This window comes from Passer domesticus, chromosome 11 (genome assembly GCF_036417665.1).
Source record: "Passer domesticus isolate bPasDom1 chromosome 11, bPasDom1.hap1, whole genome shotgun sequence".
Classification (NCBI taxonomy): Eukaryota; Metazoa; Chordata; class Aves; order Passeriformes; family Passeridae; genus Passer; species Passer domesticus.
In genome coordinates this window covers 6554881-6582445 of record NC_087484.1, presented here as the reverse complement: position 1 = coordinate 6582445, position 27565 = coordinate 6554881, and the positions used below count along the sequence as shown (strand labels likewise).

General features: G+C 39.8%; 1 protein-coding gene and 1 long non-coding RNA gene across 4 annotated transcripts in view; one reads left to right on the top strand and one right to left on the bottom strand.

The window, feature by feature from the left end:
- Positions 1 to 16: 16 nt before the first annotated feature.
- LOC135278683 (uncharacterized) lies at positions 17 to 6113 on the top strand. The gene is made up of 2 exons (XR_010346131.1): positions 17 to 389; positions 1501 to 6113. It is a non-coding gene; the product is annotated as an uncharacterized LOC135278683 (long non-coding RNA).
- PIK3CA (phosphatidylinositol-4,5-bisphosphate 3-kinase catalytic subunit alpha) overlaps positions 3539 to 27565 on the bottom strand; it is a 41951-nt gene continuing 17924 nt past the window's right edge. For all 3 annotated transcript variants that reach the window (XM_064385314.1, XM_064385315.1, XM_064385316.1), the window contains exons 3-21: positions 26761 to 26970; positions 25845 to 26095; positions 24117 to 24362; positions 23219 to 23304; positions 21639 to 21744; positions 20441 to 20593; positions 20202 to 20336; positions 18507 to 18631; positions 18066 to 18147; positions 17451 to 17615; positions 16790 to 16893; positions 15913 to 16084; positions 15482 to 15588; positions 14850 to 14971; positions 14230 to 14308; positions 13246 to 13416; positions 12900 to 13017; positions 12580 to 12731; positions 3539 to 11433 (exon numbers count right to left, since the gene is read on the bottom strand). In XM_064385314.1, coding sequence (XP_064241384.1) covers positions 11163 to 11433; positions 12580 to 12731; positions 12900 to 13017; positions 13246 to 13416; positions 14230 to 14308; positions 14850 to 14971; positions 15482 to 15588; positions 15913 to 16084; positions 16790 to 16893; positions 17451 to 17615; positions 18066 to 18147; positions 18507 to 18631; positions 20202 to 20336; positions 20441 to 20593; positions 21639 to 21744; positions 23219 to 23304; positions 24117 to 24362; positions 25845 to 26095; positions 26761 to 26970 — 2855 coding nt within the window. In that variant the 3' untranslated portion in view covers positions 3539 to 11162. The remainder of the gene's footprint in view (positions 11434 to 12579; positions 12732 to 12899; positions 13018 to 13245; positions 13417 to 14229; positions 14309 to 14849; positions 14972 to 15481; positions 15589 to 15912; positions 16085 to 16789; positions 16894 to 17450; positions 17616 to 18065; positions 18148 to 18506; positions 18632 to 20201; positions 20337 to 20440; positions 20594 to 21638; positions 21745 to 23218; positions 23305 to 24116; positions 24363 to 25844; positions 26096 to 26760; positions 26971 to 27565) is intronic.

Sequence of the window (27565 nt, the reverse complement as noted above, 5' to 3'; positions counted from 1 at the left end):
TGCCGGCCACGGGCCCCCCGCACCCGCCCGTCGCCATGGCAACGGCGAGGGGCCTAAATAAACCTTTAGTGAGGGCCTGAATAAACCTTTAGTGGATATTTGTACCAATACCGTCAGCACAGCCGCGTTTCTATCCACAGGCCTCCTCCGGGGCTGCCAGCGTGTAAGCCTGCTGCACCCCCATTTGAGAGGGTGATGTCAAAGCCAGAGCCCCGTAGAGCTCGGCTTCACTTTTTGTGTCAGTGTAGAAGCTGTCCCTTACAGTAGAGCTACTGTACAGGAGAATCAATATAAAGTGTATCATAAATATATACAGTAGAAGAAAGATATACATACATTCATACAAGAAAGACAAGGAGATGTTGGAGAGGGTCCAGCAGAGGCACAAAGTGAGGAGGGGTCTGCAGCATCTCTGAGGAGAGACTCGGAGCTGGGCCTGGTTACTCTGACAAGAGACCTCTGACAGGGGATCTCAATGCACAGAAATATTGCAAAGGCAAGGGCCAGAAGATGGTGCCAGACTTTTTTGATGGATCCAAGCAATAAAATGGGGAGCAATGGCCATAAACTGAAACACAAGGAGTTTCACCTCAGCACGAGGAAAAACTTCTTCACACTGAGGATGGCAGAGCCCTGGAACAGCTGCCCAGGGAGGTTGTGGATTCTCCCTCTCTGGAGACATTCCAAACCCACCTGGATGTGTACCTGCTCCAGGTGACCATGCCTTGGACTGAATGATCTCCATAGGTGCCTTAAAAAACTAACAATTCCATGATTCTGTGAAATATGTATGAATTAGGGTTTGAAAATTAAAATAAGCACCTCTCCCTTTTCCAAATTCATAATCACATCCCCTTTTCCCGATTTCTTCTTCATGCTACAGGAAAAAGCAACAAATTGTATTGGTTCACAAAGCAGAACACTTCAAACAACATCTTACTATTTTAAAAAAATACCTCATTAGTTTTGAAGACATGAGGGAGGCCACTATAGTCCCTTATTTCCATGACTTAAAATAATTTATGGAATTTTGCTAAGTGTTGCGTTCATTGAATTGTTTTGGTCTGGCTTAGCCTGCATTTACCTAGTTCTATAAAAGTTTTGAATTAGCAGAGAATCTACAATATCCCTAATGGTGCTGCTCCACTGATTAGTAAAAAATGAAACTATACTCTGTTTCTGGCCGTAGTTTTATTACTTTTCTAGCAGATGAAACTGGACTTACTGTGTCTATAAAATCTTACCTTTAGCCTTTGTCCTGAGGCTGGAAAAATGCCTTTAGGGTAGCATGACTTGCTTAGAGCCAGGTGGAAAGAACTTCATGCTATGATCCCACAGGAGTTTTGGGGTGAGCATCAAAACAGAACTAAAGGTTCTGCTGGCACACTGCCGAGCCCTCAGACTCAAAATAAATGTTGTATGCCTACAGCCTCCTGCACTGAGTTACCAACCAAACAAGACCCTGGCCTCCCCGTTCAGTTCGTTCTCTTTTTATTCCAGCAGCCGTGGTTGCTGAGGTTTCCCCAGGACAGCTTGTGTTAAAGGTCTCAGAGATCGGCTGCAGCCACCCAAAGGGGCGGATGCCCACACAGCTCTCCCTCCAGTCACCAAAATGTTTTCCACACCAGGAGAGCGCTTTCCCCAGTTCCCAGCGGAGGGCAGTGATGAGAACCTAAAATCCGCACGCAGCCAAGGGAGAGGGGAATAAAAAGCCAAACCTAAACCCAAGCCTTTGCTTTGAATTCAGTCCTGCTTTGTGAGGCAAACGCAGGCGGACCAAAGCATCTTCTGTACCTTTTGAGTGATTTATTCTCCACCCAAAGCGGCACAGCCCAACACCACTCATGTCAGATAAAAAGACAAGGCTTTAAGTGAAAGCAGAACATCTGAGGAGGATCCCCTTTGAAGCTGCAGATCCAGTTCAAAGTCACACGCATCAAACAGAGCTATCAATGCTTTAGACAGAAAGGCCTAAATGAGTCTTGTTTTTTAAACCACCACGTGCTTGGGATGTTGAGAGAGCTCTGGGTGCGGTTTTAATCAGTCAGAACTGAACATACAGAAAAGCCTGTGTGACATTGACATTATTGTTTAAATGGGCAACATAGATGATGCTCATTTCAATTAGTGGGGATGTATCCTGACCAAAATAAGCATGGGGTAAGCCCTTTCTTCAATGAAAGCAGTTAGCATAGCTCATGAGGATAACCTTCACTGGAAGCAGAATTATTAGTGTTTAAAAGGACATGTAGGAGGTTACTTGGGATATCTTGTCTAGCATCAGATTCCTTGCTCTTTTGTTACCTGGGTTCAGACTTTAGATGGAGTTTTTCCAAGGCAGGTTGGCAGACTGATTTCTGAGCATAAAATCAGCAGTGTTTACTGAGATTCCCACGCTGAAGCAAACTGCTCACATTGCAAATCTTTCTTGTTTCTCCAGCATTATTTTGCAAATTTTCTGTGATTTTTTCATGTTTAGACTTAGAACTACGACAAAAATCACACCCTGGCACTAAATGGCAGTAAAGCCCAAAATTTGTATTTGAACAAGAGCTGATGATCCTCTTATCCTGAACCATCCTGTCCAACTAACACAACAGCAACAGTTGTAGCCACTCACATCCATTTCATAGTTAATAGGCAAAGGTAAAACTCACCTTATGTATAATAAACACAAGTTTAACCTGTTAGTCCAGGTTATTGAAGTAGCTAGTTCCAAAGCCCCAGCCATACTTTTCAGACCAGAGCTCTTCTGAAGCTTCAAAATAAATGTAAGGATGATGATGTCCATCTTTTATTACAGGGTTGGTCCAGCACAGACTGAGCACCTGCTGGAACACAGCCCTTCTCAAAGCTGGGCAGTGGGACCTGAAACAGAACTGACCAAAGTTTGGAGCTGACTGGGGACAAAAATGTTTTGAAGGGGCCTGATTAAAAACCCTGATATTTGCCTCATCCCTCCAAAAAAAAGTGAAATCCTCAGAAGAGAACTCCAATCCTTCCCAGTTTGTTAGCAACTGGAGTCCAAAGTAGGCCAGCATGGCCACAGAAGGAATTCCTTTGCAGCCTCATGCTATGGTACTGCCAGTGAGTAATTTCCCCAAATACGTTTGTCACTCTTTCAAAATTAGCATTGGATACAAAAATATAACCTTGTTTGTTTTTAAATTATAATTTTGGTAATGAAAGCATGAAGCATATTTTTCAAAACCAGATTGATTTAGCAGGGACTGTAAACCATCAAGCTGAAACACTTCAATAACATCATCTTTCTTGTCACAGATTTTTACAGCCCACGTCTAAAACTAAAATAAAATTACTTATTTTGAGGATCAGCGTTTACAAGAACAAATGCCACACGCATATTGGACTTTTCACCACTAAATAATGCAAATTCTATTTCTGTTCCCCCGAAATTAACTGAGGTAGGCTAGAAGAAAGGAAATGGAAATTGCATTTTCCGAAGGCAGAGCTGCAACACCAAACCACACACCAAGACTGAATATTCCTTAAATTCTCGCTTCAGAATTCACAGGTGTACCAACCATATCATTTTAATTTAGTTGTTAGTATATACATTAACACTCAAAAGTGTGATAAAAACCAAACAAAAGTAGGTTTTTTTTTAATAAACAGCATGATACAGACCGCGAAGATAAATAAAAAGCAGACTTTTTACAGTTTCCCATGAACATGAACTACAATAAGTATCATAGGCCAAACTTTTGTTACTTGAGTAGCACAGCAGAAGGGTTAAAAAAGGGGTTGTGTTTTATTTTATTTAAAGTACTGCAAGACTATTCTCAGTATGACAACACATGCATCTTGCTGCATCTTAAATATTTTTTGGCCCATTATTACTAAAAATGTCTTGCTTTCTACCTACTTTACCACAGACCTTTATCACAGAATGACACACACATGGCAACATCCCCCCCTGCCCCAGTAGTGGTTATTTCAAAAGTAATTGTCTCATTTTTAAAAGAGAATTGAAGTACTGGTGGGGGTTTTTACTTTCCCTTTGAGGCAGACAGGTAACTGCTCCCAGCTTCAATGAAGTCACACAGAAGCATGGAGAGCTGACACCCTCCTGGGCTCTGTTTTTACCCAAAATGCCAACAGGATCCTGGGGGAGCAGGGCAAGGGAGGTGAGCCTTGCCCCTGCCCCTTGCTCAGCACTGGTGAGGCCACACCTGCAGCACTGGGGCTCCCAGTGCAAACCTGACCTGGATGTGCTGGAATGGGGCCATGAAGGGCTGTAAAGGGGATGGACAGAGAGGGCTGGGATTGCTGTCCTCAAAGAGAAAGCCCGGGGCATCTGGTCAATGTGCATAAATACTTGATGGGGAGGAATAAAGACAGGCAAGGCTTTCCTCCGTGCCCACCAAAAAGACAACAGGCTATGAAGAAGAAGATATTTCATATAAACATTATGAAAAAACAAATTGACTGTGGGTTCTTCTTTCTTAGAGAGACTCTAAACCCAGCTAGGCAATCCTGTCCTGGGCTTCCTGTTCTACTGCTGATCCTGCTTTGAACAGGGTGTCTGGGCTAAATGAACTCCAAAGGTCTCTGCAACCTCAATGGTTCTGTGAAAATTCTGCAGTTGTGTTGCCATTTACAATGACAACAATACTTAAAAAATTTCAAACCCAGGACTTCAGACTGCAGCCATATATATTTAAAGTCCTATTCTCCACCAGGGAAGCAGATTTCCATAGTGTAGTGGATATTCACAGTTAAAACTTGAAGAAGTGCAAGGGGAAAAAGAGAAAGGATGATACTCCCAGATAATGAATTACACATTTATCTTTACATGAGAAATGAAGAATTTGGACCACAGCTGCTATAAGACAAGAAGATTAATCTATTTCTTTTCTTTCCCCAGCCCCAAATGAAACAGTAAGACAATTTTGGACAGCCTGGAGTAGTTGATGATTCAGGATATAGAACATTATTAATAAAGCCTGAAAATAGATTAAAAATAGTTAATGAAACAAGGCAGAATGAGATTCCAACTATGAATATCCATATTTTGGCTCACAAGAATTAACTAAACTACAACAGACATAAAGATTCTTGAAAAAAAAAAACCAGCTTCTGCCTGAATTAGGCTTTCAGTAACTTCAGCAATACAGTTAAGTCAGGTTTAGTTGTGATTCATTTCATGACTGGAACAGGAGCCTAACAAAATGAATGTAGTTGCACTGAACTGAATGGCTCCTAAAGCAGTTTAATAACTGCTGGGAATCAGGCACCAGAATTTCAAAAGGATCAAGACAGAATAGTGTATTTTTTGCCTTCCTTCTGCCGCAGGAATATTGCATCACATACAGAAGTGACAGTAAGGACACTTAAAACACATATACAAAACCAGTGGGGACACTAACTTCAAAGTACAGGCAGAACGTTGCTTCAATTGATCTTCTCTTACAAATATTTTATGATGTTCTTATGCTCTGGGCATGTCCCAGAGGGGTGTTGGAGAGAGAGGGACAGAGGGATTCACCTCTGGCTTTGAGTCAGGAGCACTAACACAGCAAGACCTCAGACTTTGCAGAGTCTATCCCATAAAGCTCAGATGTCCAGAACACTGCATGGCAAATGAAGAACAGTGATTTTTCCTGAGTGTGGGCTTAACAAGTCTGTATGCTACAAAAGAGTAGGAAGAGGAAACATTTACGCTATCAAGGAACAAAAATATTGAAGTGTCAAGAATGAAACAAACTGCAGACAGGATTACTGTACTTTTGGAGAGCTTAAAAGGCTACTTTTTAAATAAAGAACATTTTGAAGTAAAATTATTAAGTGTTTAACTGGGCTGCTACTAAACATTCCTCTCCTTATGAGAACCTTTCATACTGAATCATAGGAATAAATAATCTGCAACTCTGATGTACATACATCCTAATTCTGATTTCATATGCTGTTGTGAATCCAGAGCAATTCTGATGAAGTGAGTGTTTTATCAGCATAAAGTGAAATCAGAATTTCTCAAAGAGAAGAGCACCTATGGGTTTGGTTAGTGTATGCAAATAGAGAACTTCTATAGCCAGTTTCCAGTTGGCTTCCCTTCATTAACACAGATGTAAAAAAACTAAACAAAGAAAAACCCTGAACCAACACCAGCTGCAGGGGTGGTGAGCTACACATCATTTTGGACAGACAGAGCCTTACCTAAACTGAGACAACTTCCAGCACAAAATAAAAAGATGCAAATTCATTATTTGTATGAAACATGTATTGCAAAATTAAACTGGGATTCAACAATCTGCAACAACATCCACAGCTATATAGTGTTTTTAAAAAACAAGTGTGGTTCTTCCATTCAAGTAAAACTAAAACAAGTGAAAGAAGTTTAAAAAAAATCCTAGAAGCAGCAAGTTACAATTCTTTCTGTAATACCACACATTTTCATTAACTTGAAGTATTTTCAAGATGTCAAAGACACCAACAAAAATAATAATTTCAAGTGGCTTGTCTGATATTTGTTTTTTGAACGGGTCCAGCCCAGGTCTGCAACCTGTACAGACATGCAAAACAGGAGGAATTCATAGTTACTATTAAGAACAGACATTTGAACATGCCAGTTATATAATGACAAAGCAAAGACAATACCTTCAAATTGTCAACAAACATGGGCTACTGACCACTAAAGGGCATTTAATACTTTACAGAAAAAGGAAAGTTGGCATAAAAACCCACAAACAACTCGCCAAACCACCAACAGCAGGGTCATCACATACAAAGTTCTTATAAACCTGGTAATTTCTATATTGTCCTCAATATGCAGGCTCATATCTTTTCCACAAGATGCCAAATCATCTACAATTTTGGTTTTATTTAAAAACCTTTTTTAAAAAAATCAAATTATACTGGAAGTCTGTTTCAATTATGAAAAAACTACTAATGCACCCTTTCAGACAAAGAAGTATGCATACATAAAATCAGGGCAGGTACTTCTGCTGCGTTTAGGAAAGCAATTAATGTAATTCTAAGTAAAACTAATATGGAGCAGCCTGTTCTGTCATTACATCAAACACAGCTTCACAGCTGAAAAAGTGACTGGTTTTAAATTTTATTTCACTAAAACACCATTTTCTAATGCTTTGTGATAAAACACATGGCCCAGTCCTGGGCTCCTTGCTCTGGCAGTCTTACAAGGAAGTTCTACAGGAGCAAGGTGCCCAGATTCACTTCAAGCCCAAAATAAACTACTTTAGTATTTTCTGCATCTGATTCCCAGAAAAAGGGAGCATTTTTCAAATCTCCATGAAGTGGGAATAGTTAAAAATAAGCCCAATTCCAAACTATTTCTGTAAAAATCTAGGACTCAGTTACAAGTGCTTTCATGGTCTGTAAGCAGATCTTTCTGGTTCTGGGAGCAGGTGACATCCTCTCATTTCCACCAGGGAAAGCAAACAGTGCCTCCTCTATCCTCAGTGAAGTTACATCAGCACGGAACTGCTGTGGCAGGATACAGTAATGAGGGTTCAACACTTTGAAGCTGAGAAAAGGATTGTTGTTTTCTGTGAAACACTGGCAGAATGTTTTTCAAATGCCCATCCTGCTTATGCAAAGAACTGAGTGAAGCCCGGGAGCTTCTCCTACTTTTTAAAAAATTTGTTGAAAGGCTATAATTACCCCAAACTGTATTATGTCTGTACCACTCTGAGGTTTCCTTTCATTTACTATTTGATTCTCATAATAACTTCCACAGCTTATGCACAACATTTAATTGCAGTAACTTCTGGAAACAGAGCCTGACTCCTCATACCTCTGTCTGGGCAAAAAGGGTGCAGAATACTGTCCTTGAACTGAAAGACATTTATACTCATATTTACAGAAGGGCTAGGAAGGGGCAAAGTACAAACAAATTTGGCCTCATAACATCCAATAAATTTGAGTTGATCTTTTCACCCAGGCTGGAAAAGGCTGGCCATTTCTTGCATAAACGAGGTAAAGCATTGTTTCAACACCAGATAAATATGGATAATATAGCACCTAATGTGATGTCTGTGCAACAGTTTTACTCAGTTAATAAGAATTATAGCCAACAGGGTTTCAGATTTTGTGAGCTAAACTTAAACTGAAACTAACCCATTTTAAGAGCTAAACCATTATTGTGTGTTGACTGCAAAGTAATAGATACAAGGGTAACTGCTCTAGAATGTACAACCAAGCTTAGCAGGAGTTAAAATATTCATATGAACAAAAAGGAATCTGTAACAGTCAATAAAAAGAGCAATGGGAAGTCTATTGGACTACTCCAAAATATTTTATAGAACTAAGGAAGTAAAACTTCACATTTCCCATACTATTCTCAGAGCTTCTGTAGTTTCCACAAAACCAGGTTTCCCCCACAACATCAAGTATCCATGCATGCAGTGATCAGCTGCAGGATGCTGACTTTGAAAGTGTCTTGGAACACCAAAGCCTTGGCTTTACAATCCCCAAAGTCTTTCATAATGTAATTGATTGCACATTTTTAATATATTACAATTTGCTAAATGAAGCCAACCACTCATTACCTCATCAGTACAGCCTGCACAAAGTACAGTTTATTTATATGCTTATATTCTAGTCTAACACCAACTGCCAGCATATTTTATATAACACGTGGTATTGCACTTTCTGGGTGGCACCTCGGTGCGTGTTTGCAAGTGAACAAGCTGAACCCCCAAAAGCCCCAAACCTTTGGAATTCAAGTGCTGCCAATCAAGCAAGTTTAAAATGTTAGGGTGAACATCACCCACAGAACTATTATGGGCTTTTGCTAACTTTAAAAAAAGCCTGTTTAGGAATTAGAAAAACAGTCCTACCTGAAGTTGTGCATAAGGGCAATCTGAAATCCTCGGTACTCTCAACAGTTTCAAAACATGGTGCCAATTTCATTGATTGCACACATTGTAATCGTGTTAAAGGACAACAACTAGATTTACAAATATATATTACACACACGCACAAAACAGACAAAGCTATAAAATGTTTGGTAACTCCACATGCTTTGAGCTAGCCAACATATCTGTCTGCTGAACTGCTAATTATTGATCATATTGAAAATCTAAATTGCTATTTCTGATGTATCTTACTGGATTCAACAACCACTTCCAAAGGAGGAAGAAAGAGGAGAAATGGTAGACCCAAATTTTGAGGGTTTAAATGAGCGTTCTTGGAATAGCCAGCATATCACTTCAGTAATGTGAAGAGTGATTCCCAAAATATTTTTAGAGACTTAGGCCAAGTTCACCTTTGGCTTTAGTGGGTATATTCCCACTACTTCACTGGTACATGTGTCCTCTTTCACTAGGGCTGAATTTGGTCCTAGGAGTATGTCTGGTCACCTTCAGTGACGTTAATGAAAACGGGAGTCTTGGACAGATAGAACTGGGTTGCAAAATTAAGAGAGTTAATATTGGACAAATCATGTAAATAAAGAATATATATTAATAATAGTTCCTATTATATAAATAGCCTTTATAAAAAAATAATCTTTCAATAATTTTAATAACTCACCTTTCTTTAGGTTCTGGAAAACATGTATGAAAAAAATCTATTCAGTTCAAGTTAGATTAAAGCAAACCTAAGATGAACACTACAGCTCTCTGTTGCACTAAACCCAATTCTGACCATTCAATTTCCGGGTTAGTCAGTTTTTGGGGATGATAGGGAGTTTCTTTGTGAAAGTGTGAATTGCACCCCTAGAAATACTGAGCAGAAGAAACACCATACTGAGTGGGCCTATTTCCTACTGCTTTCAGAAACTGTGCAGATGATGGACCCAGAAAGCAAAGGGCCACCCAAACCCCACAAATGTTAATGCCTCTGAGCACATTTAAAAGGCACTGTCCTCTCACTAATGTTTTTAGATCTTTCAGCTTCAAACTCCTTCCCTTTAAAGTATGCTGCATTTAAGTATTTGCTATCACTTGAATTCTCTTTCCATTCTTCAGAATCCAGCACAGTCTCCACCTGCTGTACCACATCTAAGGTAAGATGTGATGGACTCCTACGTTCACACTAGCACTATTTTCTTCTTCCTTCAAATTTATCCTATCAAATGAGAAAAGGAAACATTCTTCCAAGTTTACCTTTTTGAGCTTAAGGCATAACATGAATCATCGAATCACAGAATATGCTGAGTTGGAAGGGACCCACAAGGATCACAGAGTCCAACTCCTGGCCCTGCACAGACACACCAGGAATCTCACCCTGGGCCTGAGAGGATTTGCCAAACACTCCTTGAACTCTGTCAGGCTTGGGGCTGTGATCACTTCACTGGGCAGCCTGTTCAGTGCCCAACCACCCTCTGGGTGAAAAAACTTTTTGTAATATCCAACCTAAACCTCCCCTGACTCAACTCCATGCCATTTCCTCAAGGCCTGTCACTGGGCACCAGAGAGAAGAGATTGGTACCTGCCCCTCCACTTCCCCTCATGAGGAAGGTGCAGACCTTGATGAGGTCTGAGCTCAGTCTCCTCTTCTCCAGGCTGCACAGACCAAGTGACCTCAGCTGCTCCCCACACAGCTTCCCCTCCAGACCCCCCACCATCCTTGTGGCCCTCCTTTGGACACTCGCTAATAGCTTAATAATTTTTACACTGTGGCACCCAAAACTGCCCACAGTATTCAAGATGAGGCCACCCCAGTGCAAAGCAGAGTGGGCCAATGCCCTCCCTTGCCCAGGTGGCCATGCTGTGCCTGATGCCCCCAGGACACAGTTGGCCCTCCTGGCTGCAGGGCACTGCTGGCTCATGTTCAACTTGCCATCGACCAGAACCCCCAGGTCCCCTTCTGCAGCCTCTCATTCCCCAGCCCACACACACAACCAGGATTGCCCCATTGCAGGTGCAGAATCTGGCACTTGCCCTTGTTAAACTTCATACACTTGGTGATTGCCCATCTCTCTCGTTTGTCGAGGTCCCTGCACACATCGTACTAAAGCTTAATTTTTGAAGTTTATAATTTTAGTGCTCTCTGAAACCCTGTTTTACATTATTTTCCAACAGTTGTCTGAACAATTCATCTCTTTTCTTGCCATAAATTCTAATGTTGTTCATGGTTTGTGCAATTCCTATGCAACCAGTCTTTGCTGCTAACGGGTATTAACAGTGCAGTACCCACAAAGCTGGGTCTCAGTTCTTGTTTTCTTTGCTGTCAGTTCAGTTCAAAGCGTGTTGCTTTATTGTGTGGAAGATCCAGTCCATTTTTGTTGTCCAGCCACCATGGTGAGCATCATTCATTTGCTTCATGAAGTACTCAAGAGCCTCCTGCTCAGTTTTGTCCAATGCAAGGGTCTTTCTAATGTATGCAATATCATCAAAGGACTGCAGTTCTGGCATTCCTGAGCCAAGCATCATGGAGAAAAGATTGATGAAGAGATTGGCATGCTGCCGAATTGCTAGGTAAGCCTTATAACACATCTCCTGAAACCTGGAAGAGACCACGGGAAAAAAGCTCAGTGCATTTCTCTACCTGATGCATATTACTGCTTCAGCTCCAAAACAGTTTTACAGGTAACCAGACACTAAAAATGCAGTCTTAGTCTAGTAAGAATACCATAATGTAGCTGGAAGATGCACTCATTCTCCTACTTAGTTTATTTGTGCAAGATTAATAGCGGTCAGACTAACACAACATCCAAAGACAGGCTTCCTAGTCTTAAACCCCATCTGCAATTCACACAACTGAGCTCACAGGGACATTTTTGTCACTGCTACTGACGTTTCAGATTTCAAAAGGTATTTCCTGACACACTGCTAAAATCTGTGCTTTCCTGGCTATCTTCAGAGTTGCATTTCTTCTGTAGTTTTATGAGGGCAGGAGCTGTTGCTCCTTAGGTACTCTGAAGAATGCACTGAAAACAGGGACATTTGCTATATCACACTGGATAAGAAATACCCATGTTAAGAGAAAAAATGCAAAAGAGCTTCACTGCAGTGTTCAGACAGACACTATAATTCAAAATTTGTCTTCTGTTGCCATCAACATATTGAAATTAAGATTAAAATTGTAACCTCTTAAAGACTGGATTGCTAGAAAGAGATATAAAGAATGACTACAGCAACAGATTTATTTCTTTACTGTTATTATTTTAAAGTTCTTGCTCAGCAGGTTCTGGCCATTGTCACAAACTACACAGGCCAGCTGAAGAGCTGATATCAGAGCAGCTACAGGAGAGAGAAGGATGGCTGGATGACCAGCAAGGCTCTGATGCACACAACACCCAACATTTAAGAATTCTGAATAGCTGCAGTTCTGCCATCTCAAGAGGATTTTAAGTGTAAAGTCAAAGAAATTTCAGGTGTTTGAAAAATTACCATCTTTATTCACATGTATGCTGACCCTGCAAATCTCCAGTGAGATTTCATGGACCAAAGGTCATGTAAGGGCTAAGACTAAGACACTGACTTACAACTGGATGGCTGATCTTCAGCTGAAGAACCAGAACATTCCCACTGCAAGCCAATTAAAATACTACTGTTCAGTTAAAAGATCTAATAATTAAAGGCCACCAGTAATAAAGTGCATTTTAGGTACAAAACACTCTGGAGGTTAAATGCTTAAATGAAAGCTCACCTTTCAAACTCCCTCGTTTTGGTACATTCTTGGGCTCCTTTACTAATCACTATTAAGAAGTCTTGTGTTAAGACAAATGGCACACGCTCTCTTTTGTAACCAAATTTTTTCTTCTTGTGATCGAGGAAGTGCCCAAAGTCAATGTGAAACAGCTTGGAAAGACAGAAAGGTATTTTAAGATTAATAATTCCTTGTTTAAATGAAGTCACAGTAAAATTGATCATTTACTTATCGTTCCAGTAGATTTATTTTTTTTCCAAAACAAACTCATACCAAAGTGAGGATGACCTTAGGGTATGATTTTAGAAAACATCTCTTACCTGTCCATCATCTTTGACCATGATGTTACTGTTGTGGCGATCACCAATGCCCAGGATAAAGGTGGCAACACAGTAGCCAGCACAAGAACGTGTAAACAGGTCAATAGCTGCATCATACCTATTCCAACAAAAAAGCAGACACTTTCCTCAGATATTCCAACAACACAGAAGTGCACATTTTTCTTTTGCCAAAGAGCAAACAAGGACAGGTAAAAAAGAAAACAAATTCATAACTAGATCGACATAATTATGGACACAATCTCCCACTTGATGAACTTTAGTTATCTTGAAGCTTCCATCAAAAAGAAGCATAGGGCCAAGAAAAACAGGTGACAGGGAATCTCACATGTCTCCTTTGTTCTTGTCCTTGAGCCACTGGTGCAATGTATGGCTGTTGAACTGCAGTGCTCCTTTTAAGCCTCCTTTACACTGAATCTGCATGATGGTGTGAGAGCTCCTGACCACCTCGATGAGTCCCACGCAGTCACCGATGGACAAACAACCATAGGGCAACATCCTGGAAGACAAAGGTTCATTGTTTTCTTGGGGCTTTTTCCTTCCTTTATAGAGAATGGTGGCAAGAGGTGGGAGAGGATGTATTTTGGCACATTCCTCTATCTGGCTACTCTTTAAGACATGGGGAACTGTCCAAGAATGCAAACCATTCTTGGACAAAGGCTTAATTCTGCCACTCATTACAGTACTGGAGACAAAACTGTGACCCATGAGAGAAAACATAAACCAACAGGTCCTTTTAGAAATGAAGAAAATGAAAACTGGGGGTTTCTACACAGTGCACAGGCAGCTCCTTTGTTCCCACCTAAAAACACCACACAGCAAACACCAATTTGAAGGTGTAACCTGTCTAGGAACAGTTTTCCAGAAGCAGAAGAGTTTATCCTGAATGCCCTGCACTGCTGCACCCACACACTGGGCAATATCTACTGTGTGGACTGAAGATACCAAGTACAAAGAGTTGTTGCTCAGCAGGGCTGAGGGTTTGGCACCTTGTTCAAAGCCAAACCTACAGACACAATCACTTGGCCACAGTGTGGCTACTGCGCCTTGGCTCTTGTATCCATTCCTTGTACACAGCTCACTCAGACCCACTGGAATTAGAATTAAGTATTTTTCAAATATGATCTTATGTTTATAAAATCCAGTAGTTTAGTTAACCACAAAAAAAAATATATTGCTCTAACGTGCACAAAAATCTCTATTTATAGCACTTCATTTATTACCCTTGGGAAAACAGAAGCAATCTCTGGGAACAAACCAATGCCAAAACCATTAAGATCAGCATTACTTGGGAATGACCTCTACTGCTTACCGAAGATCAAGACCCTGATTTTGCCAGATGTTTTCCATAATTCGAATTATCTGAAGTGTCAGCATGTCTTGACGCAAGTCTGAAATAGTCAAATACATTAAATTTGCAAATTTTGTAACACCAGAATCTTTGGTTAGATCTTACTTTCATTTTCCCCCCAAAACTATGCCTAAATACATCTATAGGTAATAAGGTTTGCACAGTTTTGTGCAGATTTTGTTTCCTCAGTAGAGAAAAGCAGGTTTTAAATTATAAAAAATGAATATAAACTTGTGGTGATAATTTTAAAAACATAAAACCTAAAACCAGGACAATGGAATTACAGTTTACATCTGTAATATCTTGAAGACATTTACAATTAAAAAGAACAAATATTAAACAGAAATATTAAATAGTATTGTGTTCCACCTTGATAAACTGAGCACCTTAGAACATATACAATTTGTACTTGACTGAGATAAATACTTATCTATGTTTAATTTTTCTGGAAAAGAAAATAGCTTTGTTCAGCTGATTTTTTTTTAAATATATGTACTTTATAAGCTTATAAAAAACACAAAGTAAAATGTTAGGAAAATAAACAGATATGTAGCTTTTGCAATACACTTATCTTTCCTTACCATCTCCATTTTTAAATATTATCTCATTGTTCTGAAATAACAATTCAGACATAATATCTGGGTTTTCCCAGTTCAACCACAGCGGCCTTTTTGCAGATGACATTATCCTGCACTCCTCAAGCCTAAAAGAGATAAGATTTCTATGAAATAGGCGTAATTTGATTCTTATACCATATTTCTCTAATACTGCTAAGTTCTCCCTGTTTTGGTCAAACTCTGAACCAGCACCAAATTAAAGATGCAAAGACAATTGACAATGCACCATTTTCACTTTCAGACTCAAACTTAAATTAGTAAGTGCTACATTAACCATTTGCTAAGACCAACAGAAGAGTTGTGTTGTAAGAATATTGTAAATATTCCTTTGGCAATATGAGCTCCTGACAACTGGAAAAGGACTGAAGTTCCTGGCACCTCAAAGGTCCAGCTGAAGGTCATGTTTTTCCCTGGTTTGTTAAACCATTATTGAAATGACTCTACTCTTTATGGATTACTCTGCTACAAATTCTATTCAGTGCACTTTGAAAATACTGACATTTACTATGTTAACAGTCAACCTCAACACTGTCATTATTACCATTACTAAACATTTACTGAAGCATCTAAACAAACTTCAAAACTGGATACAATACCGAAGGTTTCCCAGTTGATGGGCAGGATTAAGAGGAGAGATAAAACCTTGCAAGGCATCCATGAAATCTGGCCGTCTCATTTGTTCAACAAGAAACTTCATCTGTACCTGATCAATAAGCACATTCAGGTCTTGAGAACACTATTTACATGTAAATGAAGCTATCACACTTTAGCTTTGGTTTTCAAGCATGGTTTTGCACAGTTCTAATGTAAGTACAGCTCAGCTACATATTACACAAATTGAAACCTTTAACTTTAGTTCTGTTGCCTTGAGAGCTGGACAATGGCATTGCACAGAAAATACTGCAGCTCCCCAGGAAACACAGCATTACTGAAATTAGCATTAACACTTTCCCAGCTGATCAAATAGAACTGTTCTAAGTAATTCCTGTGACAGCAGCAGTTCTGAGATAAGGACAGCTTTTGATACCTTCTGGGTCTCATCCTTTTTTTCCTGCTTGAGAATATCTGTGAGGTTAATCAGCTTCTCCATGGCCTCCACCTGCCTGCTCAGGTGCTTCAGGTACATTCCACACGCTCGACAGTAGGACTCCAGAAGTAAACCAAACCTCTGACTGACAGTTTTGTTGTGCATTTCAGACCTGCAGGGGAAGGGAGAACAGTTACAGCTTAGAGACAAGACCACGTAGAGGTGCCAGAAATGAAGCTGTACTTCTGACATCTTCAAAGAGTTCTAAAATACATCCCCTCAAACAATCCCCTCCCTGATCCTTGATGACACCGAGACAAGCAGAAAACAGAGGACAGCAAAGGTGCCTTGCATCTATTTCTGGTCTGATTTCACCAGCTTAGAACAGAACTTTTGGGTGACCTCTAGCTACAATCCAATATGTTGCACATTGAGCTATAAAGCTCTATAAGAAGCCTTTAATAAGGAAGTAAAAATAAATTTTTTACTAGTATTTTTCAAAGCTTTACCTTGTTGAATTGGGTCGCTTTCTTTAGGCCTCATATATTTGTAAAGTTTTCTGGAAAAATTGATGGGGCATCAGGCAGCTAACAATATGGGAGGCTTTCAGCAGTCTCAAACTACCTTGTTTCCAGAATAAACATCATTAGATAAAAAGAAGTACAAATCCAAGTACTATTAAGTGGCTTTTGAAACTGCAAGGCATGATATCTGTCACCAAACTACATATTCAAATGCTTAACCAATATAACCCAATCTTTATTAAAGTGCTAATATTTTTCTAAGAAAGGACATTTAGTTTGCCAAACCTTTAGAACAACTAATTGTTTAGAGCTAATAGGAAGCCCACCACCCCTTAACATGATAATAAGCTTACTTTAAATGCCAAAAGAAGAAGTGTCCTATCCTTTGATTGGTCAGTGCCTTCTTGAGTAAAAATCTCACAAGCTGATTATCTAAATACTGCTCATATTTCAGAACCTAGTTAAAAATAAAGAGAAAATTTTTAAAAATCAGATGCAGCCATTATTTCTATGAACAATATACAGACTAAAGGCAGTTAAATAAAAAGCCATCTATGTTTTACTTTTTTTTTTTTCTAGAATGACTGATCTTGGTATTAATATTTGCATGTGTTAGGCTTTGAACAATATATGCCAACTGTTCACTGGCTGCCTCTATTTCAGGAACTTACCATCTGATGCTTGCTTTACTGTTACCAAATATTTTAGCCTCAACTTGCTCAAAATTTTGAGAAGATGCTTCTGCTTATCCTTTCCCATATGTCAGGACAGCTGAAATAGCTGCTTGTTCCAGTTGGTGGAACAGTTTTGCATCTCTGCAGAATGCTGGCATTTAGTACCAACAAGCAAAACCACAGCACTGCAGAAAAATTAACATCTCCTCTCCTCCTAAATAATCTGCAAAGCAAACATGATGACCTCCTTTTCACAACAACTTCGCTTTTGCTCTGTTTTAAATCTCTGTGATCATTGGACATACACAAGACAACAAACATGCCAAAAAAGGCTCAGTACCTGTACCAGCTGGATTAGGTACTGAGACAGTTTGTCATCAGTCAGGGACTTCTCCAGACAGCGAACTGCAAAAGCTCGCACCATGGGGTCGGGGTAGTTGCAGTCCAGGAGCTCCATGGCCTGCTCTGGCTTGATTGAGGGCCAGTCCTTCACCAAGCAGTACATCTGTGGGCAAGAAGAACGAGCACGTTACACCTCTGCACTGGCCAGGAAGAAGCTGTAACACACAGCCATCAGAAGGCATTGTCAGACAAACTGCGTCTGTGTAGGAGCTGTTTAATTGCTGGTCCTCTCAATCAACAGTCTGGTACTAGTTGACTTTGTTTTTCTATCCACTCTAAAAAGAATGAAAACAAAGCCTCACATTTAACTGTAACTGACAAGTTGGCAACATCAGAGGGATTTGAGTAATGCCAGCAAGAGGAAATTAAGACCAGACTGAGCTAAAGAACAAGAACTATGGACCAGAGACACCTGTCAATCATAGTGGCAACTCCAACTATTCATTCAATAGATCATGCACACATAACATGCTTTTAACTTCCAGAAGTTTTCTTCAAAATAGCATTTTAGAGCTTCTTCAAAATCTAACACTTCTTCAGTGCTTTATATTACCTGGGCCACTTCATCTCTAGAATTCCACTTGACAGACAAAAGTAATTTGGGTAGAATTTCTGGAGTATTCACGCAGTAGTGCCTGCAAAAGAGGAAAAAGAAAAGTTGCATGTACTAAACAACACTTTGGCTTTCATAACCATCATGTGCCCACAGCCTTGCACCTTTTTGTTCCTTTTCCAGCAAGGTGCTCTCAGAATCCATCCATGCAGGTAAAATTGCAGTAATAAGGAAAATGGGAACTCACTCAACAACTTCCTTTTCTCCACAGGATTATAACCAAACCACACAATGCAGAATGCTTTACAAGCCTTGTCTAAAACAAACTCCTCAGTACAGAAGGAAAGGGAGCAAAACCCATGACAAATTTGGAATGAATGGGGTGAAGTTTGATTATGCCAAGGTGTTTTTTTCTTTGGTTTGGTTTTTGATTTGCAATACCTGTGTCTCCAGAGGAAGTCCTTCTCTTGCTCAGTGATTTCAGACAAAGGGTCTCTGGTGCAAATGGCTCGCAGTTGCTCCTTGTCACTCTCTGTTAATTCACTATCCCGAGCTAATCTGTTGCTCTGCAGAGACAGTGGCACTTTAGCCTCCACACAACTCCTTCTACTGCCAAACCACACACATGAAATACAGTATTTGAACAGCACAGTAGCCACTGCAGCCTGTGTCATGCAATACTATCTTGCTGTATTCATTTGTTATAACTGAGAGCTTAAAATTTAGAAAGAAGATGAAAGACTAGGCTTTGATCTCCACAACTGCTTTTAGTCACTGCTGGCACAAAAAGAGGCACATTTCAGCTAAATCAGCTGTGTGGAGAAATAGCAGCAGTTGACATCTGATGAATGACACAGTGCAGCACAAAGTGAGACTGGTCATTTCTAACCCCAGCTTGAGATTGCTGAGGGTTGCTGAAAGGATAAAAAGGATTTGGAACTAAAAAAGCAGAACATGGGGGATGAAAACAGGTAAATAAGGGGTAGAATGCTGTAGAAATGCCTGAGGAACAGGAAGATGGAAAATAGTAAATCACAATTAGTGTAAGACATTCCCCAAAGAGCACAGAAAACAGAACTGCTACCAGCAGAAATTAACTATGTTGTCAGTGAAGTGAGTTTATCCTCCTCACCCTTTTTTCTTTATGCCAGATGGAACAAAACAATGAGCTAGAGTACAGAAGCCCAGGTAAGAGGCTGGGGATTGTTATTTACCAGGAAGACAACTGTCCTCAAGCATTTATTAAGACCCTGCTCAGTCACAGCACAAACAGCAGAAATGCTGCTCATGATGGACATCCTGCTGAGTATCAAGAAAAATCCAATGCCCACAGCCTGTTGTTCAGGATTCATGGGGCAGTTCTGCTACAAACAGCCCCAGAATTCCCACTCTGGAAGCTCCTGCCATCTCCGTGCTCCCTGGCACAGCCAAACTCCCACCACAGAGCTCCTCGGGCAAACCCAAGGCTTTGAACCAGCCTCCAGAAGAAAATGTGAAACACACCAACCAATTTCATAGCCTTGGCTTTACTGCTTTTCTGTTCTTACTTCTTTTCATCATCCAAAAAAGTGCTTTGAAGAAAGCTCCAAACCTCACCAAAAAGCCAATTTTTATGCACAAGTTCTGTTTGTGGAAAAAGTGAGATAAAAGACTACACCCATATGTATGTCCATCAATTCCCTTAAAATTCCCTTTTCTTATGGTCATAACTACCCCATAAAACAGACAGGAAACAGTTCTAAGCCCCTTTGGGTTACACAGGAAAGCCTAACTATAAACATGAAACTGCAACAAAGAAAAAGAGTATAATTGAAGGAGAATTGCAACTTTTAAAAAGTTAAACTAAGTAGTTTAACACCTGAATAAGTACACAAATATCTCAAAACCACAATAAAACAGTTTCTCTTTGGAGTGTTTTGGTTGGTCGGTGAAGCATTAGGTCACTTTACTGGTAACATAAAGAAAGAAGAATATATTGCCCATTTTAACAAATACAACAAAAATTTCATTTTTTGATTTTACAATAAATGAGGATGTAAAAAAAGATGTTTTGTCACTGAAACATTGAGTGAAAGAAAGTAGTAAATAATCCTTTAATATTTGAATAGCTAATCCTGGAGGGGGAGTTTGCCTTACCTGCCCTGCATAGCTGTAGTTGAATCCCAGTTCCCGTGAAATTGTCCAATTTGCATGTTCTTCAATCACTGTCATATCTGGAAACTTTACAGGGTTGCTAAACCAATCAAATTCCAGCTCTAAGCATGGAGTTTCCTAGGTCAAGGGAATTCAAATTACTTTTTCTGCTGAATGACAGCAACCAGAATAAAGCATATTTTGAAAATGCACTCTTAAGGGGGAAGCTGGCATGCAAATACCTTATTTGGATTTGATCCAGTAACACCAATAGGATTCAACAAATCCTCCAGCCCATGAGGTACTGCCCAAAGATTCAAAGCCATTTTCCCAGATACCAGAGTGTCTGTGTAATCGAACATGTTTATATTTCCCCAAGCCAATGGACAGTGCTCCTTAAAGAGATTAAAATATGATTTTTTTTCAGAGTCATTTACGGATTACTGCAGAGCGAGTCAGGAGAAATAACATTTTCACCCCAGATCAAGTTGTTACACTCCCAGATTGGCAGAAAGCAAGTTGTGGAAGCTTTACCACGTTTTTCTAGGAATGGCTGTCATAGCAGTCCTTTAACAAACTGATACTAAAAGAACTGTAAACACATGCACGTATCTTCCTCACACCAGACTAAGTCAGGATGATGAAAAAAGTTTTTTTTGACAAAGAGATTTTTTTACCAAGTCCTGTAGTGACAGAACAAGGGGCAGCAGTTTCAAATTTGAGGCCAATATTTTTAGATTGGACAAAAGAAATATGGTTATCTATGATAAGGGTAGCCAGACACTGGCACAGGTTGCCCAGAGAAGCTGTGGCTTCCCCATTCCTGGAAGTGTTCAAGGCCAGATTGGATGGGGCTTGGAGAACCCTGGGCTAGTGGAAAGAGGGTAGAACTGGATGATCTTTAAGGATCCCTTCTAACCCAAATTTCTCTGTAGGGTTCACAGACCTATTTGTAGACAAACACCCTCAAACCCACAATGTAATGATGCTGCTGGTTAAAAATTAAATGTTGCATGTAGATTCTTAAAAATCACAATCTGAGGTCTTGAATTAAATGCTAAAGGAATCCAAAATTTCTTTACTTGAAAATTCAACTCCCAAGGTAGAAATATTGTCCTTAAAAATAGATAGGTTTGTAACATAGGTTTTGAAAATTAATTTAAAAAGCACTTCCACCTCAAACTAACACTGATCTTTGTGTCTGGCAATGCAGTACAGGTATGACTTACAGTGCTGAACTGATAAACTTTCTTCTGTGTTGTTTAATTTCCAAACACACACACAAAAAAAAACCCCAAAACAAAATAAAAGAAACACCCCTGTTTTAATCAGATTCAAATCAAACATTGCACTAAGACTCATTGCCAGGAGAGCATTTACCAGCTATCTTCCCAAACCTGAGAGAAGCAGCTTTGGCTCACAAAGCCCTGAGTGTTTTACCTCCTTGGCACCCTTGCGGCCCTTAACGGAGCAGATGGAAAGGCAGAGCCGGGCGGCGCGGGGCAGATCAGGGATGTACATGTCATACAGCAGCCACTCGTTCCACCTGCACAATTAAACCAGGTTAAAGGAGGCACCATTCACTCCACCAAAAGGCATTTGTTACATTCCTAAACTGTGTGTTTGCATACAGAGCACACTTTCTTACTGAAAAAGGGTCCCCACATCTGCATTTGACACATTCACTGCTTTTGGGAATGGAAACTTCCCCAGTAGCCTTCTAGCCCTAACAGTGTTTAAAAAGCCACGTTAGGTTCAATTGCTGCAACCAAAAGATAATGGATTTGCATATATGCTACACTGATGTAAGGTTTAGCTTGTGAAAGAGCTTTCCCTTCATGGGAAAAAGTCAACAGGGAAAAAGAGCTTTCAAAACCAAGCTAAACTTCAACTGTTGGAACATAAAAGGATATCTGCAAGATGGGGATAGAACATGGAAATCCAAAGCAATATTCCCAAGTCAAGTATTTTTCTATTTACTATAGTAGTAATAGCACAGATTGGTTCTACAGGAATAGTTTGATTTTGTTTTCATGAACTTCTCTAAGCAGAATTTATCTCTCAGTTGGTAGAACTGTGCTTTTGAAGAGGAACTTCTGATCCAGTTTCTCCCCCTAAGCAGATTTCATACAGAATTCTCTCAGTTGAAAGAGAAAGCAGCTTCCAAGGACAGCATTAATTTTTCAATGTATGTGTAGCTACTGAAAGCAATTTTACAAAGAAATAACTGTGAAAGTTCTTCTCTAAGAACAAAGAAATTGGCAGATAAACTTTAATTCACTTTTCTTATGTGTTCGTTTCATATAATACAGATCTGTGTGACCATATCCATGATTTTAATGCATAACCTTCACCACCTTTCCAAGATTTTATCTCTAAAATAGTTGAAATTATCAGCTCAAGTACAGCAGTATTTGGGGCAACTCAGAAGGAGAGTCTATTTTTCACCAACTATGTATATTATTAGTCCTTTAATTATAAAACCTAATCATATTCACAGAAAATGTACAGATAAAAATAAGAGTTTCAAAAATTATTATTAAAGACATGAAGTCAGAAAATGCAAGCAAAGAATTACTTCTGCACATATACTTTGCATCTAATCTTAGCAGGTGCTGAAATTTCACACCTCTTCATTAGTTACAGTTATGAGAACAGGTGGCTAAAAGATGTCACTAATGTTTATATATGCTCATATAAAACTTCTCTTTGCACTTTTAAGTTCAGGTGATTAACTTTTTCCAGGTAATACTGAGGGTCTGTCAAACTGAAAATACATTCTATACTATTATGTGCAAGACAAAATGCTTGTGTTTGAATTAAATTAATGCTATTATATATATATATATATATATATATATAGGGTTATGTAATATATTTTTATAAAACTTCAGGTAGAGGATTCCCAGCAAGGAGCTCTACTTGAGTAATGCCTAAGTCAAGCCTTTACTCCTTCAGTGCTATCATTTATGATGCCCTGAAAGTCAGGTTCTCTGCAGTCACTCAGGTATTCATCTTACCTGGGATTAGAACAAGGTACCCTCTGAGTATTCACATTGTCACACAAAGGTTCCCCTCCGTGGTAGATACCTGTCCTAACATAGATCTGAAAACAACATCCATATTAGTCTTTGAAATGTTACTGTAAACAAATGTTTTCATTGCAGTCAACACATACCATGATTACAACACATCATCCTTTCGTTTTCAGTAACAAAACAAAAACAAAACCAAAAGTGAAAACCAAACAGCTCCACCACTCCCCAAATTAATTCATGCTCTGTTGGGTGTACAGCACAGTTTATAAGCACATCCTTCCAGAAAAAGTGTTTTGGTCTTTCTCCTCACTAATCACAACAGTAGTTCTTAAAAAATACAGTAACAAACTTGAAATGAACACTAAAAAAACCACCCCTGGAATTCACTCTCCATTCTTCTTGGGCCAAGGCGTTGTGAAAGGAATTCCAAGAAAAGAGAGCCAGGGCTGTAGATGTCTTCAATGGAACTGAACACTACACCTGCTTTTTGCCCCCTCTCACCCCATACCTTTCTCTCCATAAACAAAGACAGCATGCCCTCATCATAAGCACTCTCAGTTACTGTAATACATTCTTAAACATAATTACTTAGAAGACAGAGAACATTTCTTTTTCTATCCCTTACATTCTCTGCTGGAGTGCTATGCAAACTGAGTCCTGCTCCTACCAGGAAGAATATTTAGCTAACTACCACAACTCACACTTTTTAAGCAGTATAGAAAAGTTTCCAGATGCCAAAACATGGGTATGTTCTTTAGAATAAATTTAAGAAAAGAGTGGTATCATTTTCTAACGTGTTAAATAACAATTTTCCAATGCCAAAACAAAACACTCAGGAGGGAAACCACGCGCTGCTGCAAAGCCAGGAGCTATGCCATACCTTATCTATGTCTCTGATGTTCACATTTACATAGGTAGCACAGAGGATCCTTATTCTGAGAGCACTGTTGATAGTCCAGAGGGATTTGGTGGTGGCCTCCCCGTTCATGTAGGGCGTGGCGGTGGAGATGCGCCGGGAGTAGGACGGCATGGTGAAGGTGTCCAGGGGCAGCTGTGTGTACAGGCTCTCCTTGGCCATCAGCATCAGGTTGGGCATGCGCCCCAGCATGATGCAGCTCCTGATGTACTGCAAGGAAACAACCACAGTGCTGTGTCTTTTCAAAGCCTACACTCTTGGAAACGGGAGCCTACAAAGATACTTGGGGAGACAGGAAAGTGAAAGAGTTTATTGTGTCCTGCATGCACACCCTGCACGGTGACAGCAGGTTGTTGGGTAGGGTCACACAGCCACACCTCATGGCTCTGAGATGTCAACATCTACAACAATGGAAGGCTGAACTGGAGGGAGAGATGGGAGCTAAAAAAAACGCCAGCCAGGTTTCTTGTAGAGCTTCTCAGCCCCAGCACAGAGCAGATGGATTTGTGCTGCTTCTGGAAGCAGCTGAGCTGTTCTGGAGCAGCAGGGACTGCACCAGCCTGCAGCACAGGTGACTGACAGTGCCAGTCCCAGGCAGGGAGCACAGGGGAAGCAGCAGACACGCTCATTTTTGGCTCAGGTGTGCTCATTACCTTATGCTCAGCACTGATCCTGACACACTTCACCTGTCCATTCAGGTCTGAGTGCTGAGAGCGTTTAGTCTGGCAAGACTACCACAAAACACAGTGTGTTAGGACAGGTCCAGCCTGGAGTTAATGAGCAGGCTCTGCTGGGCACAGCAAAGGCAGACCAGATGCTTCTGAAGAAACCACGCTAGATCAAATAGGTCTGCTGTTTGATCTTCAGATGACTCTGCAAAATTATTCATGTATGCCTGCACTTGTTCCCCAGCTCCCAGAGTACAGAGATGCTTTTCCCATTATTCAGGATACCCCACCCCTCCTTCTCTCCTCCACTGCTCTGAAGATCAGATTGTCAACCCTTTTAGCCAAAGGAATGGGAGCAGTTTATTACAATACATTCCTCCAAGAGGAAGCAGCAGCCTGTCAGGAAATCCACAGGGTAACGTGTGCTCCAGAGAGAGCTGCTCAGATGCTCCTCTGTCCCATGTTCTTTCACACTCCCAGCACCAACAAACCCAGCCAGTGAAGGACAGACAGACAGATAGAAGGAAGACTCAGCAATGATTTCTGTAATGCTGGAAGTCTAAATTTTTTATCTTATTAAAGTAATGAAAAAGCTGTAACAGGAAAACAGTTTTCTCTTTTACCACCCCTTTAGGACAGGATTTAAAGTAGTAATGGTTGTTTCATAATTTACAATCTGATCAAATTTCCTGTTTTACTATATCAGCACCATTCAAATATAGCTCATCTCTGGATTAAAAATCCAGGATATTTCTGAATCTACCTACCTTTATTTAGCACTAACATTAAAGGGAATCATTCAAAGAAGAAAAATTACATGAGTGATACAAATTCTAGTTCAAATTACCTTTTCTCCTCCTTCTCCTTTCTGAAGCACATGGATTAGCCAATTTGGGCACACATTGTCACTTCCTACGTTTTGGATCAATATAATGAAAAAGCCAGACCTAATACTGATCATTTTTCTCCCCACAAATTTGGATTATTTTGGTGTAGTTCAAAAGAAATCCTTTATGTTACTCACCTTATACTGGCTCAGTGGACATTTTTCTAGCAAGTATTCATCACAGCCACAGACTTTTAAAATATATTTGCCCTGGTACTCCAAGACACAAAGTTTCAGTTGTTCAGATGACAGCAACATACTTCGAGTTTTCTTCCTAATTGCTTCAGCAATAACTTGCTCAGGCACACAGTCATGATTGATTTTTAAGGTGTATTTCTGCTTATCGTTGTTTGGTGAGACTATTACCCAAATCACCACTATAATTTGCCCTGGAATAAATGCAAAATAATGTTAGGCCTATAATTTTCAATGCAGTTTCCAAAGAAAAAGCACAAACCCTAAATAACCCCCAAACCAAACAACTCCCATGCCTCCCCAACACAAAGATTTGCTTTTAGTATTAAAGAAGATGTAAACAAGATTCATTGCCCAAACTGAGAGAGGGTTTATAATTTCTGCAAGGAACTAGATGTATTAAGTTTATTTTTGACTCTAGTAGAAATTCAAACTTTTAGCCCTGAGGTTAAGAATATTTTTATTAACTGAAAACTACTGACTATTTGGCCTTCAAGAAAATAGCAGCACCTCGCTCATATTTGAGGACTGCAAAGTAACTCAGTGATTCAGCATCAATTATTTCAAGATATCTGAATGCCATAGAAAACTGCAAAGAAAACAAGCTGTTCCTACACTCTAAAAAAAGTCACCTATATTTACTGAGTTATATTTCAAGATTCAGTTAGAATAGCACAATTTTTAATACCCTTTTGAATGTAGAGTCCATCAAGAAAATTATTATAAATAAGGTCTAAGATATTGCTGAAGTGTATTATATACAGCACATAAAACAGTGGTCTGCCTAAGTCAACAGCTGAACTCTTTGATTTCAAACACTGAAAATACATTATGTTTCTGCTGTAAATATTGTCCTTACCTTTGTCTAGCTTGTTGTAGATGTGTTTGGGGAGTTCAGCTGAGGACTCCACATTTGGAGGATAGACATAGAGTGCTCTGCTGTGTGGGGCATTGGCATCTCGCAGATCCACGGCTTCTTTACACACGTTCAGAATGTTTCTTCTGAAGTCTTGTACTTCTGGATCCTTGACCATGTCAAACTCACAGACAGGCATGCCAATAGCAAAACCTACAGCATTGGAGCAGCATGAGGATATCATTGGAACTGACAAGTACAACTAAAAATTTCTTCAATCAGTCACAAAAAAAGCCAACATAAAGCAAAACTCAGCCTAAAATATGTGCCAGCTTCTACATGCATACTGATTTATATAAGTAAATTGTTTTATATCATTCAAGAACTGCACAGTTCTAAACTTAAGTGCACTCAGCAGACACTGAAAAGGTTAGAGAACAGGTGTACATTCCCTGAAGATCCTGGAAGCTTGAAATTGCTGCTCTCACAGCCAACATTCCTCCTGGAGGAAAAGGACCAGGACTCAACTTCATTTGAAGTCAGCACAGAGTTCCCTAAGGGGACCAGAGGAGCTGTGAAATTTGATTTTTTCTCCAATCCTGGCAGGATTATTGGTAGCTATTAGGACCATAATCAACTTTGCTTACAATGGAATAACAGCTATTAATTTTTTTTTAATGACCTCCATTATTTAAGAACTTCAATGAGCACTCCAAGAGACACTGAACTTAAGCTCTTTGACACAGATCCATATAATAACAGTGCATTTCTTTCAGGTCCTTCAGATGTAACTCCATTTACTTCCATG